The 14,325-nt window shown below is 38.6% G+C and overlaps 1 protein-coding gene across 1 annotated transcript; it reads right to left on the reverse strand.

Annotated features, from left to right (window-relative positions):
• Positions 1-1,814: 1,814 nt before the first annotated feature.
• On the reverse strand, positions 1,815-8,241 carry terf2ip (telomeric repeat binding factor 2, interacting protein). Its single transcript, XM_019260764.2, has 9 exons — positions 7,965-8,241; positions 6,423-6,668; positions 6,017-6,162; positions 5,534-5,769; positions 4,492-4,587; positions 3,672-4,398; positions 3,477-3,580; positions 2,477-2,902; positions 1,815-2,287 (listed from the first exon to the last, which is right to left on the reverse strand). The coding sequence occupies exons 2-9, from the start codon at positions 6,650-6,652 to the stop codon at positions 2,066-2,068; spliced, it is 2,187 nt and encodes a 728-aa protein (XP_019116309.2). The 5' UTR covers positions 6,653-6,668; positions 7,965-8,241; the 3' UTR covers positions 1,815-2,065.
• Between the last annotated feature and the right edge of the window lie 6,084 nt (positions 8,242-14,325).

Genomic DNA, 14,325 nt, shown 5'->3' on the forward strand with positions numbered 1-14,325 from the left:
AAACCTACTGAACTGTATTGGATACTGGTCTTTGTTTGATTTGGATCTACATCCTGTAGATTTCATTTTAAGTGGTTGATTTGTCTGCTTTAATTTAATTTCCTTTTCTCTCTTAGATTTTGTGGATTTATTATTTTAAACTATTGATACAATGTATTCATGTGGGTCTGGGACAGGTTGTTTAAACATTATGAATGTACTCAACTGATATTGGGGATAAAATGAAATAAAATGGTGGATTGGATAAAAAATCAAGGCTTATTCACTTTTCTTTTTTATATCACAATAATGTTTTTTTTATTTTAGAGTAATTTTTGTGTTACAGTACCGGTCAAAAGTTTGGACTGTTTCAGTCTTACAACAGGAGTGTCACATTCAACTCGGGGGCCAGAACTGGCCACCAAGACCCATTTAAGCTCACATTGGGTTGTATGTGGCCCATGAACTAAAAGGAGTTTGACACCCCTGATATACACAAGCGATAAGATAGACTTAAACGGAAAACACACTGGAGAAATTCAATGTCACAGTAGCTTGTATACACAAGGTCAATGGGACTCACAAATAAAATAAAAGTCATGTTGGTGTTAAAGAGTCTGACAGCTGTTGGAATGAAGGACGTGTGGTAGAGCTCCTTCTTACATGGTGGGAGTAACAGTCTGTTGCTGAAGGAGCTGTTTAAGCCCCCTACAGTCTCATGCGGGAGGTGAGAGGAGTTGTTTATGATGGATGTCAGTTTTGCTAACATCCTCCTCTTCCACACTTCCTCTATGGAGTCTAGGGGGCAGTCCAGGACAGAGCTGGACCTCTTGACCAGTTTGTTAAGTCTTTTCCTGCATGTCTCTTCGCTTCCATCTCCCCAGCAGATGTAGAAAATAACAATAAAGAAAAATGATTGAATCAGGTGTGTTCAAAATTCTGCTGATAGGATTTTAACCATAACAAAGAAAGATCACAATACTTTTACTGGTTCTTTAGTCTTTACAGTGGAAGATTTTATATTTTAAATCTACTTTCAAAGGTCAATATAAACTCTTGAACTCTATGAACTCTTTGCTTACTATTTTTAGTGAGATATTTGTTCTGATTATTTCATTAACTTGTGTTTTATAGCACCTCTAACCTCGTTTGCTAAATAATTTTATTTATTAAGTTATTTAAGTTTATTATGTACAGTCCATATGGTCGTCAAGGTGATTTATATATAGTAGCTATTTTATGTATGTGTCAGTGTCAATGATAGTTGTTTGATCATCAGAAGACAATTTTATGTTGTTGTTGTTGTGTAACAGTCAAGTATATACAACTAGTAATGTTCTAAAGGATTTCTGTAAATCATTTCTGTTGAAGTAATACGGGCAACATCTAACCTGTTCAATATCTAGTTTAGTTGGTATTTATTCAAATTGATAAGTTAACTTGGTTTCTGTAATTAGAGCATTAAGAGGCACACTATACTACACTGAAAAAGTAACTCTTGTTGGTTAAATAGAACTAGTTTATCTTGTTTTGACCAGAACATTTTCATTAATCTGCCAGCACTAGAGATCACAAACATACAAGGCTAAAATGTAATTTTTCTTTTAACTATCCATCCATCCATCCATCCATCCATCCATCCTGCATCTGTAACCACTTCTCATCAGGATCTTGGTGGGGCTGGAGCCTATTCCAGCTGACTTTGGGCAAGAGGCGGGGTACACCCTGGACAAGTTGCCAGCTCATCACAGGGCACACAGAGACAAAATAACCATTCTTTCTTTCTTTCAACTATTTGAATGCAATTTATTCAAATAATTGGTGAAACACAGTATAAAAAGATTTATTTCATAATGAAAAGCAGATTTTTTTTAAATGGTATTAATTTAGTAGGCGGTTCAATGAAAACAAAAATAAAACACAGATTGATACAGTATTTCCATAGTAAAACACATTAAAAGATTCTGTCTCCAAACTAAGGGATAGAACATGCTAACAAGCTCATATCACAGTAGTTCATGGTGATGAGCATAGCTTCAAGTCCAGAGCTCACATTCGCCTCCTTTCTAACTAATCATCTGTCATTTCAGCCCTCTACCTCCAGGAACAAGATTCTTTTGGCCACTTCCTCCTCACCAAATTCCTCTTGCAGTTGCTGTCGGACGGCAGGATCAGCTGAGCACAAAAGAGTGTCGTCACAGCGTTTCCAAAGTGGTCCTGAAAAAGACGACGGATCTGAAAGTAGATCGAGAGCAGCAGAGAAGTCGCCGCTGGTCTTCAACAGTGCTTTGGTCACACTGACTAAATCCTAGAACAAAAAGTAGTAAAAAAAAAAAGGAAATTAATTGAAAACACACGTAATGCTGCCAAACAGAATATAACCAAAAATAAAGAGCGTATAAAAGGTTAGTGTCCTGCTGTCTACCGAACAAAAAACAGATACAAGTCTAAATCACACTGCAGTACAAAAGAGCATCTACTGCACCACAGTGCTTACCTGGTTTGTCTTCTCCATCAGCTCTTTGATTTGCTGCTTGTCTTCTTCCAACTGGACCTGAGTTAGTGAAAAAGCAGCATCTTTGTCCATTGTTGGCAGTGGGTTGGCTGGAGCTACTGTTCTGTCACTGATAATGGACTGAGATTCTTCCTCTTGAGATTCACTTTCAAAGATGAACAGGTGGGCCTTGGAGGTCGCACTGACAGCCTCAGCAGCTGCAGGCTCAGCACCGGTGGTCTCTGTTGGGCAGTTTTCACTGGAGGCCTGAGTCTCCTGCACATTGTCCTGGAGGCCTGGTCCACGTTCAGGGTTGGACTGTGCAGAAACGGCTGTGTCTGAAGTAGATGGAGGGGGTTCTGTCGATGTGGGCTGCGTCGTCACTGTTTCAGTTGGATTTTGGAGATCTGGAGCTTCGTCCTCATCACACTGACAAACAGATTAAATATTTACTAATAACTCAGGATATTTACGTGTGAAAATAATATGGTTGAAATAAAAGACAATAGCAACTAGTAACACCTAATCTGAAACCTTTTGACAATTAATTCTCTAAGTATTTTTAAGCACAAATAACAACACTCCTGTCCTTCCAGTATTTTCATATACTGAAGATTTATTGATTTATAGACCAAATAATGAAAATATTCTTTTGTTGCAGTCTGAATACCAAGTGAATACATTTAATGATAAAACTTAAGACAAGCTGAAACGATGACAAACATAAAACTCAGTTTTTATCTTAACAAACATGTCACATTCTAGACTAATATGATGATCTTTATAATCTATGAATGAGCAATTTAATGAATAACACTAATGAAGTGAGTTAGTGTGTGTAAAGGACCAGAGATCAGGTGAAACTGTAACATATATATTTAGTAATATATATTTAGTTTATCAAAACCTAACCACTATTAAATGTGTGAGTCTATTGGGTGGATGGGTTCATTACGGTCTTGGTGATGCCTTTTCCTATTCCAAAATTGGGGCTGTGTCTTACCTCACTGTCATCTTCAAACTCTTTTGTAGCCCACTCGAGAATCCCAAACTTTCTCTTTTGTTTTTTCTTCCCTCCTTTCTGTGGCGCGGAATCAGATTCTGTATCTACAAAACAAAAACATGGACTCAAATCTCTGTGGTATTAAAGCTTGTTAAGATATCAAGATGCCATCTTTGTGTTTCTTCTCCCACGTACCTGCTTGTGTTGTTTCTCGCGTTGCTTTTTGTGGTGTTTCTCGTACTGTTTCTCGTGTTGTCTCAGAGATGGTAGCTTGTTCACTCTCTTCCTGTTGACCCTCCTCCACTGCTGCCACACTCGTTCCTTTGGCTCTTTTAGATGGCGGCTCGTTGTCTGTTGTGTCTCTCTGAAGAGCAGACTTACCAGCTGATTTAGTTTTCCTCAATGGTTGGGGGGATGATGATGATGATGATGATGATGATTGCTTGCCAGAATTGGCTAATGATCTGAGTTTTTTACCATAAGGTTCAGCTAACGACTCCTCGAGCTGAAGCTGCCTGCGTGTTGATCGGCGCTGTTGTTGTTGCAGCCTGGGCGAGGCTCTCGGCTCCTCGTTTGACTTCTTCTGAGAAGACGTGCTGGGCATCGACACTGGCTGAGCTGGGGAAGAGTCCGTTGGTACACTTTCTTTTTGTGGAGACACAGTTGTTTGTGGTTCATCTGTTTCCGGTTTTGTGCTCTCAGCTGAAACAGAGTGGGCATCTGTCTCTGTATCCAAACAAGGCCCCTCAGGTTGGGGGGAGTTCGATGTTTCAGCTTCTATAGTCTCTCCTTGTATGCTTTCAGCCGGTTGTTTCTGTGTCTGTGAGTTCACATGCTCCTCTTCTCCTTGGAGACAGGTGGAAGTTTGAGCTTCTACAAGTTTTGATTGTGTTCTTTCAGCTGGTATGGATGGGTCATCTATCTGTGGAGACACCAAATCTGCTCTGTTAAGTCACATACAAACTAATAAGCACCAATATCTCATAAGTTATAAGCAGTGAGTTCTGTTTTGTACCTGTGTTAGATCTGATTCTGTCAAATGAGTCTGAGGACAAACGGCATCTTTCGGTCTGGACGGATTCTCAACGTCTGTCTCTTGATTTCCTTCCACCTGCGAGACAGATGAGACATTTCAGGCTCTGTTTTTAATTTGGTGCCACACTGTGGTAGTATCAAACACTACACCCACCTGCAGCCTCTGTGACGTCAACCACCGTGGTTTATTTTGATGTTGTTGTTGTTTACACCAAGCAGCCCATAAATTATGTTACACATTAACTTTGAATGATTATTAGAATAATTATAATGATGGTCATTGTGACATAATCTTGCAATATTAAAATGATCTTAAAGGACCAGTGCGTAGGATTTAGTGGCATCTAGCATTGCAGTTGCCGACTGAAAACGCCTCACCTCACCTTTTTCATGCTAGCATGAAGGGGAAACTATGGTGGCAGTGAAAGGCAAACGAAAAACGCCGACCCATGTTTAGTTTGTGCATTCGTGGTTCCACATTTGTAGCATATGTAGATGTAATTAGCTCTATCTGAGCTGACAAAAACATGATGAATTACAGTGCTGTAAACAGAGCCCCCTAAATTGTACACACTGGAGTGTTTTGAAACATTTGAGCTACATATTTTTACAGTAAATGGAAATTTTGATATCTTGACAGCCAACCATTTGAAATACAGAGACAATCTGCGTGTGAATGCTTCGTAACATAAATTTACTGATATTGCTATATTGATTGCTGGCTACCTGTGAGAGCCCTTTATTACAATGTGTCCCATATTTTGCTGGCACGCATTTACAAAACACAAGATGGATTTCATATGAAAAACACCTTCAATACAGTATATTTTAGTACAATCTAACACCTAAACAACTAAAGAAAAATGACCAGAGTAGACACTGTGTCAACAAAATCTGATCATAATCCATAAGCTCCACAAATGATGTTAAGTGTCATACTTGGAACATGTACCTCTAAATTTTGGAAGAGAAGTGTGATACACAGAAATACATGACAAAATAACTGGCAACAGGTAAATTACCTTGGTCTCTCCCTCTGTTGCCGTAGAGTCTTCCTCTGCTGTTTCCTCCTCCGCATCCGCCGACTGTTTCTTTGCCAGTCGTACTCTGTAACGGTATTTCATTGACTGCCAGCTGTGACTGGTCACACGCTGCTTCTCCATCTCTTGCCAAAGCCGGTTTCCACCGATGTCTGCCTTGTGTTTGCTGACATATGTCAAAATGGCATCGTCTTCTTCAGCTGTGTAGGGAATCCTGCCTAAGTATAACGAAATAATGACATCAGTAGATTTAAAACAAACAAACAGAGTAACATAAAATCTCTCTGATACTAATAAACGCAGCTGAGAAAAAAAACAACGCACACTATTTTATTTGTCAGGATTTCAGTAGCTGCTGCTTAAATCTTTGCACAAAATGTTAATATCCAATCAATGGCATAGCTAAATGTGACAATTTCTCATTGTGCTCCGGGCAGAGAGTAAAGTTTTGTCTTTAAATCATACCTCCTAAGAGTCCAGGGGAGCTCTCTTTGTTATTGTTGGGTCTAGCAGACTGTTTTGGAGCAGCTTCAGGAATCAACATGTAGTACGCTACATCCAGCTGCTCGTCTTTCTCTATACAGTCATAGATGTACTCGGTGGACACGAACCTGAGGAGGAAACAAACGCTGTTGGAATATTTTCTGAAATTATCTTGCTGACCACAAACACATCCATGACAATGCTTCAGCTTAATGTGCTAAAGCTTAAAAGAGTTCTGTCATTATAAAGGAGGCATACAAATTCACAATAAACCATGTTTATACACAGAAGATTTGTCCAGCAACAGTATTAATATCATATCCATATATTCCAGGCTAAACGATGTTCTTCCTCACATATACACCTTTTAGCTCAGTCCATCACCTACCAGCGAGAAGTGTTTTCAGCAATAGACCCTTTGTCCTCAGGCTCCATCAGCAGGATTGCCCCTGGCTGCTGCACACTGCACAAGATCCCTCCTCCGGCCGTGATGAGCGGCTGGAGTTTACATTTGGTGGGACCCGGTCGCAGATAGAAGGACATGGGTTTACCGTCCACGGTCATGAACAGAACTGGGGAGATGTTAGATCTGGACACATCTTTGGGTTTGGATGGCATGGTGAAGATGTCTCACCTGGTGGAAGATTACATGAATTAAGACATGTCAAATTGAATTCATTGTGGTTATGAGCACAACACATGTTTGTATTTTTGCTCTGTATTATAAACTGAAGCACTTAAGAACCATAAAAACCTGGAAATCACCCAAATAAATTACAGCGAAAACAAAACATGAACATAAGTTAATGTTTCAACAAAATAACCAGATTCCAGACTACAGCTACTGTTTTTTCATGTGCAGGCTTTACACTGAGAACTGATACCCAAACTACCATTCTGGGTTCGGGAGGCAGACACGGTCAACACCTTTAAGAGTAGACTTAAGACTTTGATAGAGCTTGTAGTTAGGGCTGGCTCAGGTCATCCCTTAGTTATGCTGCCATAGGGACTCCCCCTCCCTACCCTCTCCTCTCTCTCTCTCTCTCTCTCTCTCTCTCTCTCTCTCTATCTGTCTCTTTCAGGGTTATGCCTAGTCAGGTACGGTATTGGTTGAAGACGCAGTCACATCTCCCTTTACTGAAACTCTCTCTCTCTCTCTCACCATCTGTAAACATACATGTCTCATTAATGCATGTTACTAACTAAACTTCTTCCCAGTGACATCCATCGCACGTCTGTCAGTCCTGGGAGAGGGATCCCTCCTCTGTGGCTCTTTCTGAGGTTTCTTCCACCTTTTTTCCCTGTTAAAGTTTTTTGTGGGCAAGTTTTTCTTCACTCGAACCGAGGGTCTAAAGACAGAGGGTGTCACTCCCCTCAGAGGAAAATGTACTTTGTGACTTTGGGCTACACAAAGAAAATCTGATTTGATTTGATACTAGTTGATCAATCGATTACTTAAATTCAGTTAACTGTCAACTAACTTGATGATCTATTAAGTGATGATCCACACACACACTCTCACACACACACACACACTCTCTCACACACACACACACACACACACACACACACGCAGTGTATAGTACACTTATAACACTTGGTTCATTTATACATTAAATATTTATTATGTGAGCTGGGATAGGCTTCTTAAAAATCATCCCACTTAATTAAAATGTTGTTTTATCTCATTTTATCAAACAAGTTCTCTGACCTTCACATTCATAGTCCTGTTTTTGTTTCTGTGTTAACCTACAAACAAACTGAAACTGTGTGAAGTTAAAAAAAGCAGAGTCACTGTACATGTGTACTTCACTGAATCAGGGCTAATAACCACTGACAGAAAGAAATAATAATAACCCAGTTACACACAGCTGTAATGAACGGATTAAAATGATGTGATCGCATATTTAAAGTATTAAATTAAACTCACAGTCTTCAGCTTGAAGCGTTTCCGTTGCTCAGCTAACGTTCACGTCGCAGCTAAGTCTGTTAGCACGTTTAGCTTTGACGTCGCCTGCTCATCAGTGATTGTTTTTAGTTTTGGACCTAATTACACGATCGTGTGATTACATAAAACATAAAACGGGTTTGAATTTAAAAATATCGCTTAGTTTGTTTACTTCCTTTACTTTCCCGCCGCGACCAAAACCAAAATAAAGCCCACTTCCAGGTTTTCTACTTCTTTGGTGTTGTATCCACTCACTGCTGCCCCCTGCTGCAACATTACATAAATACATTTCCAGGTTTTTCTTTACAAACCTTCTGCATTTACAGCAAGTAAATAAGTCACCCTTATCTTTAAATATAAATCCTGCAACCAGAATTGTAAACTTTGATACAGCACATAGTATAAAGATTGTACAGATGATTAGATTAGAAACAGGAGCTTATGGAAATATATTTCACTATGATTCTACCTCCATGATTATATGTAAAACTTGAAATGAGTTGAAAAGAATCAACCAAACATTTAACGAAAGTATGCTTTTACTCAAATAACTTTATACTCCGTCATCAAAGGTCACCTGACACAGACTTTCTCCACTTTCTTAACCGATGCAAAAGAAAAACTCAGAAGAAACTTGATTATATTTTTATTATCTGAAGCTACTTCAACCATTCTTTCTCATCGCTGATTGACAGTCAAGGTATTAACCAAAATACAAATTTTGCTATACTAAGACTGGAAATAAATGTCATTTTATTTTGAAATTTTGTTGCACAGATAAATTCACATGCAGAAAACAGGTTCCAAGAACTGTGCGTGTACAGTGTACATGATGACCCTGACGTGGCTTTTCTCTATAGTTTTAGTTTTCTGATTGTTTTGGCATTTGCTTAAAGATTTTTGTGTATTTTTGTGTGTGTGGATTGATGATGATTAGATTTTTAGATTAGATTACATATACTATATATATTCATCCCACCACGGGGAAATGTACTTGTTACAGCAGCAGAGGAAAGTGTAGCATACACTACAGAATTAGAAAAAAGTAGAAAAGGCAAAAAAACAACAACAACACAATAAACAGACAGAAATATCTATAACCTACACAATAAGCACGAAAAACAATCAACCTTCAAAACAGACAAGTACTCAGGATAAAAGTGGCATGATATATAAAAACAGTATTGTAATGAGAGATAATAAGAAGATAATTATTATTATTTTTAAATCTCTTCTGTATTATTAGCAGCTTCTCTAAACTCAGGACAAAATGAGATTATGTTCAGAATACAATATGTACTGTAATGCGAGCAAAAAAAAAACCCAAATTGAGTCACTTTTTCCAGGCAGTTTGAATTGTACACAGGGTCAGGACCACACACACACAGAGGACCGATGATCTTATGTTCACAGAACAGTAGACTAACTTCAACATAAACAACCAAACTGAACTGTGAGTTTAGCAGAGAGAACATTATATTTCTGGAATCAAAAACATAAATCCTGACAGTCCAGTGGGAGATCTTGCCTCTGATCAGTTGATTGTCCCCCTGAGGCAGGTGTATGTGAAACGCATGATGAATAACCACTGCACTGATTTCAGCACCTTATTATGAAAACCATAGCGGTTACATGACATCAAACTGGACGTGCTGAAATGAAGTTCAGAGATTGTGTTCTGGGAACAGGACTCATGTTTGGTTTTTTGAAGAAGCCAATTAAAGCAACACTGTGTAGGAATTGTTATCTTTGTGATTCAGCGCCTCCAGTTTCAGAGTGCAATACTACTGTCGTAAATATGTTAGTCTTTGTTATGACTATATTACTTAAGTAACAAAACAAGACATAGCAGCCAGCTAATATTATTTATTAGTCCAATAGCAAGAAGCCCATCTAGTCGATGCAGTCATCTACGTACTGCACTGATCACACACTGATCTCACACCTGGAAAACATTTAAATCACTGTGAGGATCATGTTTTTTTGACTTTTCACGTGCTTTCAACACAATATAGCATCACTGCTAAGGGGAGAGCTATAAATTGCTGAAGTTGACAGCCACCTGTATGTGTGGATTATCAACTCCTTACCAGCAGACAGTTGCAGTATGTGACGCTTCATGACTGCATATTTGATGTGGTGATTTGAGGGAGGGGGAGCAAGAAGGAGGAGATAGTGATGGTAAAGACACCTAAGACAACACCGGTAAACATCCAGGGATTGGATATGGAGATGGTGGGAGCATGCAAATACCTGGGTGTCCGTCTTAGCAATAAACTGGACTGGTCTGACAACACAGACATCCTGTACAAGAAGGGTCAAAGTAGTCTCCACTAACTGAGGAGAGTCGAGTGACTTTCTATGACACTGTGTTGGCCTCTGCAATCTTCTATCACTGACAGTCATCTGCTGGAGAGGGGCAATCACAGAGAGAGACAGGAAAAGACTAAACAAACTGGTCAAGAGGTTCAGCTCTGTGCTGGACTGTCCACTAGACTCAATAGAGGAAATGGGGAAGAGGAGGAGGTCAGCAAAGTCTACATCCATCATGAACAACTCCTCTCACCCCTAGCATGAGATCTTATCTTAACAGCATCTATAGTTCGTAGGAGTTTACTTACTGTCAATCAAGATACTACTCACTACTAAATTAATCCTAATTTATTACGCTTTCTGTTCTTATCACTATCTTATTCTTCAAATAAATAATAAACAGGAGCTCATGGAAATACATTTCACTATGATTCTACCTCCATGATTATATGTAAAACTTGAAATGAGTTGAAATGAATCATGATTTGTGATGATTGTAGCACAAAATCTATGACATGCACACATTAAAGAAACATTTAACGAAAGTTTGCTTTTACTCAAATAACTTTATACTCCACTTTCTTAACCGATGCAAAAGAAAAACTCAGAAGAAACTTGATTATATTTTTATTATCTGAAGCTACTTCAACCATTCTTTCTCATCGCTGATTGACAGTCAAGGTATTAACCAAAATACTAATTTTGCTATACTAAGACTGGAAATAAATTTCATTTCATTTTGAAATTTTGTTGCACAGATAAATTCACATGCAGAAAACAGGTTCCAAGAACTGTGCGTGTACAGTGTACATGATGACCCTGACGTGGCTTTTCTCTATAGTTTTAGTTTTCTGATTGTTTTGGCATTTGCTTAAAGATTTTTGCGTGTTTTTGTGTGTGTGGATTGATCCTGTGTTGATCCAATCCAAGCTAGTCAACAGTTTTATCAACTTGATTTTGAGAAATAGTCCAGCTTTACTTCAACTTTTCATTCTTCATTCAGTGAAGCCAGGAGGCCATGGGAAGGAATTGGGCTGGCCTGTTTACTGTATCACCTCACTGACCTTGCCTCCCTCACAGTCCTGACAGCTACATTATTGTTATTGGCTTCTATTGTTCCTCTCCCTCTTCAGCTCAACCAGCTGAAACAATACAACAGGCACGGAGGTACTGTAACTCCTCCAAGTCAATGTATGTTTGTGGACAATCTGTAATAATTATAAATGTGTAGAGATTTACTCCTTCATGCTGACTGTGATCAATCTGAAGCTCTACTCTCAAGTGATCAGCTCATTCCTGAGCCATCATGACACAACAGGACTGGTCTGCTGTATTAATATCAGTTTTTCCATTGAATCGGCAACTATTGCAATTATATGTGGCCAATTCACCATGGTGTAACACAGTTTGGTTTGGCTGTCGCAGAGGAAACTTCCCTGCTGTGCCACCAGTAGTTGTTTCCAGCCTGAAGAGGGAGACATTACACAACTTTACAAAACACCAGAGCTGTCAATCAAACGATATCTCTATTACTGATCACTTTGGCACATATGAAACGAGTGATATTCTTACTGTATCCCAAATAAAATGCATTGTTGCCAGATCTGTTTAATAGCCTCCATCAGGGTGAAATACTTTGCCTCCATCCATACACATCTTTATGAAAAATCTCACTTCACAAGTCTTGGCTACTGGACTATGGACATGACCTTGACCTCTCCTGAGATGTCATGTTTGTATGCAGTGGTCTTGGGGAGACAGACCGAGGCTCCAGTGTTTGCCCAGTGTTTATTTTTTTTCCTTGTCACTGGCATGCTGTGATCTCCCTGTGGATGTGCTGTTTGGGTAAAACTAGACTAAAGGGACCTGGGTCAGTCTGAACCACTGTAAGGCTTCAGTTTTGTTATAGCCATAGCTACCAACAAAACTAACAAAAGCGGAAATAGATGTCCCCTAAGGACAAGAATGCCTGTCTTAAATCCTTTTGCTTGGAGAAGATGGCTTGTCAGCTTCAGAGAGACCACCTTGTACCCATCAGATCTTTATCTTTCGGAGAGTATGTTTTATTTTTGCAGATTTGGGAAAGTACATAGGAACAATCAGCACTATATATACTGTGTGAGTAAAGATTTAAATCTCTGCCATACCTCCTAAAAAACAAATCCTTAAAAGACTTTTCCACAGTGAGACAAAGAGACATAAAGACATGCGATGAGAAAGACAAGGGGACAATGGTAAGAAAGTTCTACATTCAGTTCAGATCTCAACAGATTTAGAGGATTAGTTTAAAATGAAAAGATAGATTTTAGACTGTTTCCAGTGTTTATGCGATGCTAAGCTAAGCGTCTACTGGCTCCAGACCATATTACAAGCTGTTCGTGGCCCACATTCAGTTCAGGTCACAACAGATTTATAGTAATTTAACATTTTGGGAACTTTATTGCCAACAGTTAGATGAGAAGATTGATAGCACTCTCATACACTCTCATATACTCTCGTACTTGTCCTTTAGATATGATCTGGAGCCAGTAGATGGTTGGAAACAGTGGGAAACCGCTGCTTAGCGTATTACAGCCAAAGAGTAGGTGGATTTTGTTGCCTTCTGACGGAGCCTGGCTAGCTGTTTCCTACTGTTTCCAGTCTTTATGCTAAGCTAAGCTAATAGTCACTTGACTATAGCCAAAAGAGTGGTGTGTCATCAAAGCTTTGTTGCATTGTAACAGATGTTCATACGCTCATTTCTTTATGTAATTTAATTCTATTGTTTTATCTAATCTTCAGAGCCTTTTATTTCCCCAGTGTGTAATTTGTGCTCTTTCCACCCCCCCCCTCAAATCAAATCAACTCTTTTTCAGGTAAAATGCTTTCACAAACCTTTTTTTAATGTCAGAATATAAAAATGTTGAATGTCTTATCTCATGTGCTGTATGTCATTTGTAATATGAAGAAATATTAAGAAACCGAAAACCTGTATCATTTCACTTGTACCGTATCTTCATGGGTAAATGCCCTCATTTGAATCATATCGTTTTAAATGAGGTCACATTTCATCACATTGTACTAACTTCCCACTCAAGTATCAAAGCAAATGAATGAGTGAATCACTTGGGAAAAATCCACCTGTCAAAGGTAATGAGATGTGGCGTGAGTCTGAAAAATGTTGGTGGGCGGAAAAGTACAGTGACGTTTCAAATCACAAGACTATTTCTACACTGCACATAAAAGACATTTTTACGCCTACTTACATTGTATCAGGCGTACAGGTTGGGTAATATAAAATTAAACATCAAATCTGGTGACATATAATCTCAGTTAGTCAATTTAATATTAACCAGGCGAGATTAAGACAATTTTATAAAATAAAATACTAAACTAAAAGTACATTTAAAAAATTTTTGTGTAGTGTTCATATTTACAGAAAGGGTGTATAAAATGTGGTGAATTGTTGCAAGCCAACCACGTTTAAATTGTACTTTTTAATTGCACTTCCTGTGGCTTACATATTTGTGAAAGTTAACTACATACCATACATACTTTTCATTATTGCTGTACGACTAGAGAAAGAAGGAAGAAAAATGAGGAGAAAAGCTTAGGCTTCACTAAGTTTAGTAATTTTTTCTTGCTGGATAGCAGTCATATGGTAAGCAGCTTTTCTACTAGGCAACCAGGATGCCTCCTTATATTTGAATTAATTTTAAGAGCTACTTTACAGTAGGAATATAAAGCCTTGTCTCTTTAATTGACATTATTTTGTCTCCTGAGAGTCTAAAATGTTTTCCTGTATTGCTCAAAAGAACATCGAGTGCCGTGATATAAATTCCAGGGGTGTTTTCTTTATAAACACCAGATTAAACAAAACAACATGAGCTATATTTGTCCAACAGTGGCAGGTGTATCACGTCAAAAACGAGGCTTGTTCAGGGACTCACATACACATATATCAGGTACCACACAATAGTGGGAGTAAAAATTCCTTTCTGATACTAAAACAAAAGAGGATAAAAAGCAAAGCTGCTGTTTCTTAAGAAAA

Source organism: Larimichthys crocea, chromosome VI (genome assembly GCF_000972845.2).
Source record: "Larimichthys crocea isolate SSNF chromosome VI, L_crocea_2.0, whole genome shotgun sequence".
In the NCBI taxonomy this organism is placed as follows: domain Eukaryota; kingdom Metazoa; phylum Chordata; class Actinopteri; family Sciaenidae; genus Larimichthys; species Larimichthys crocea.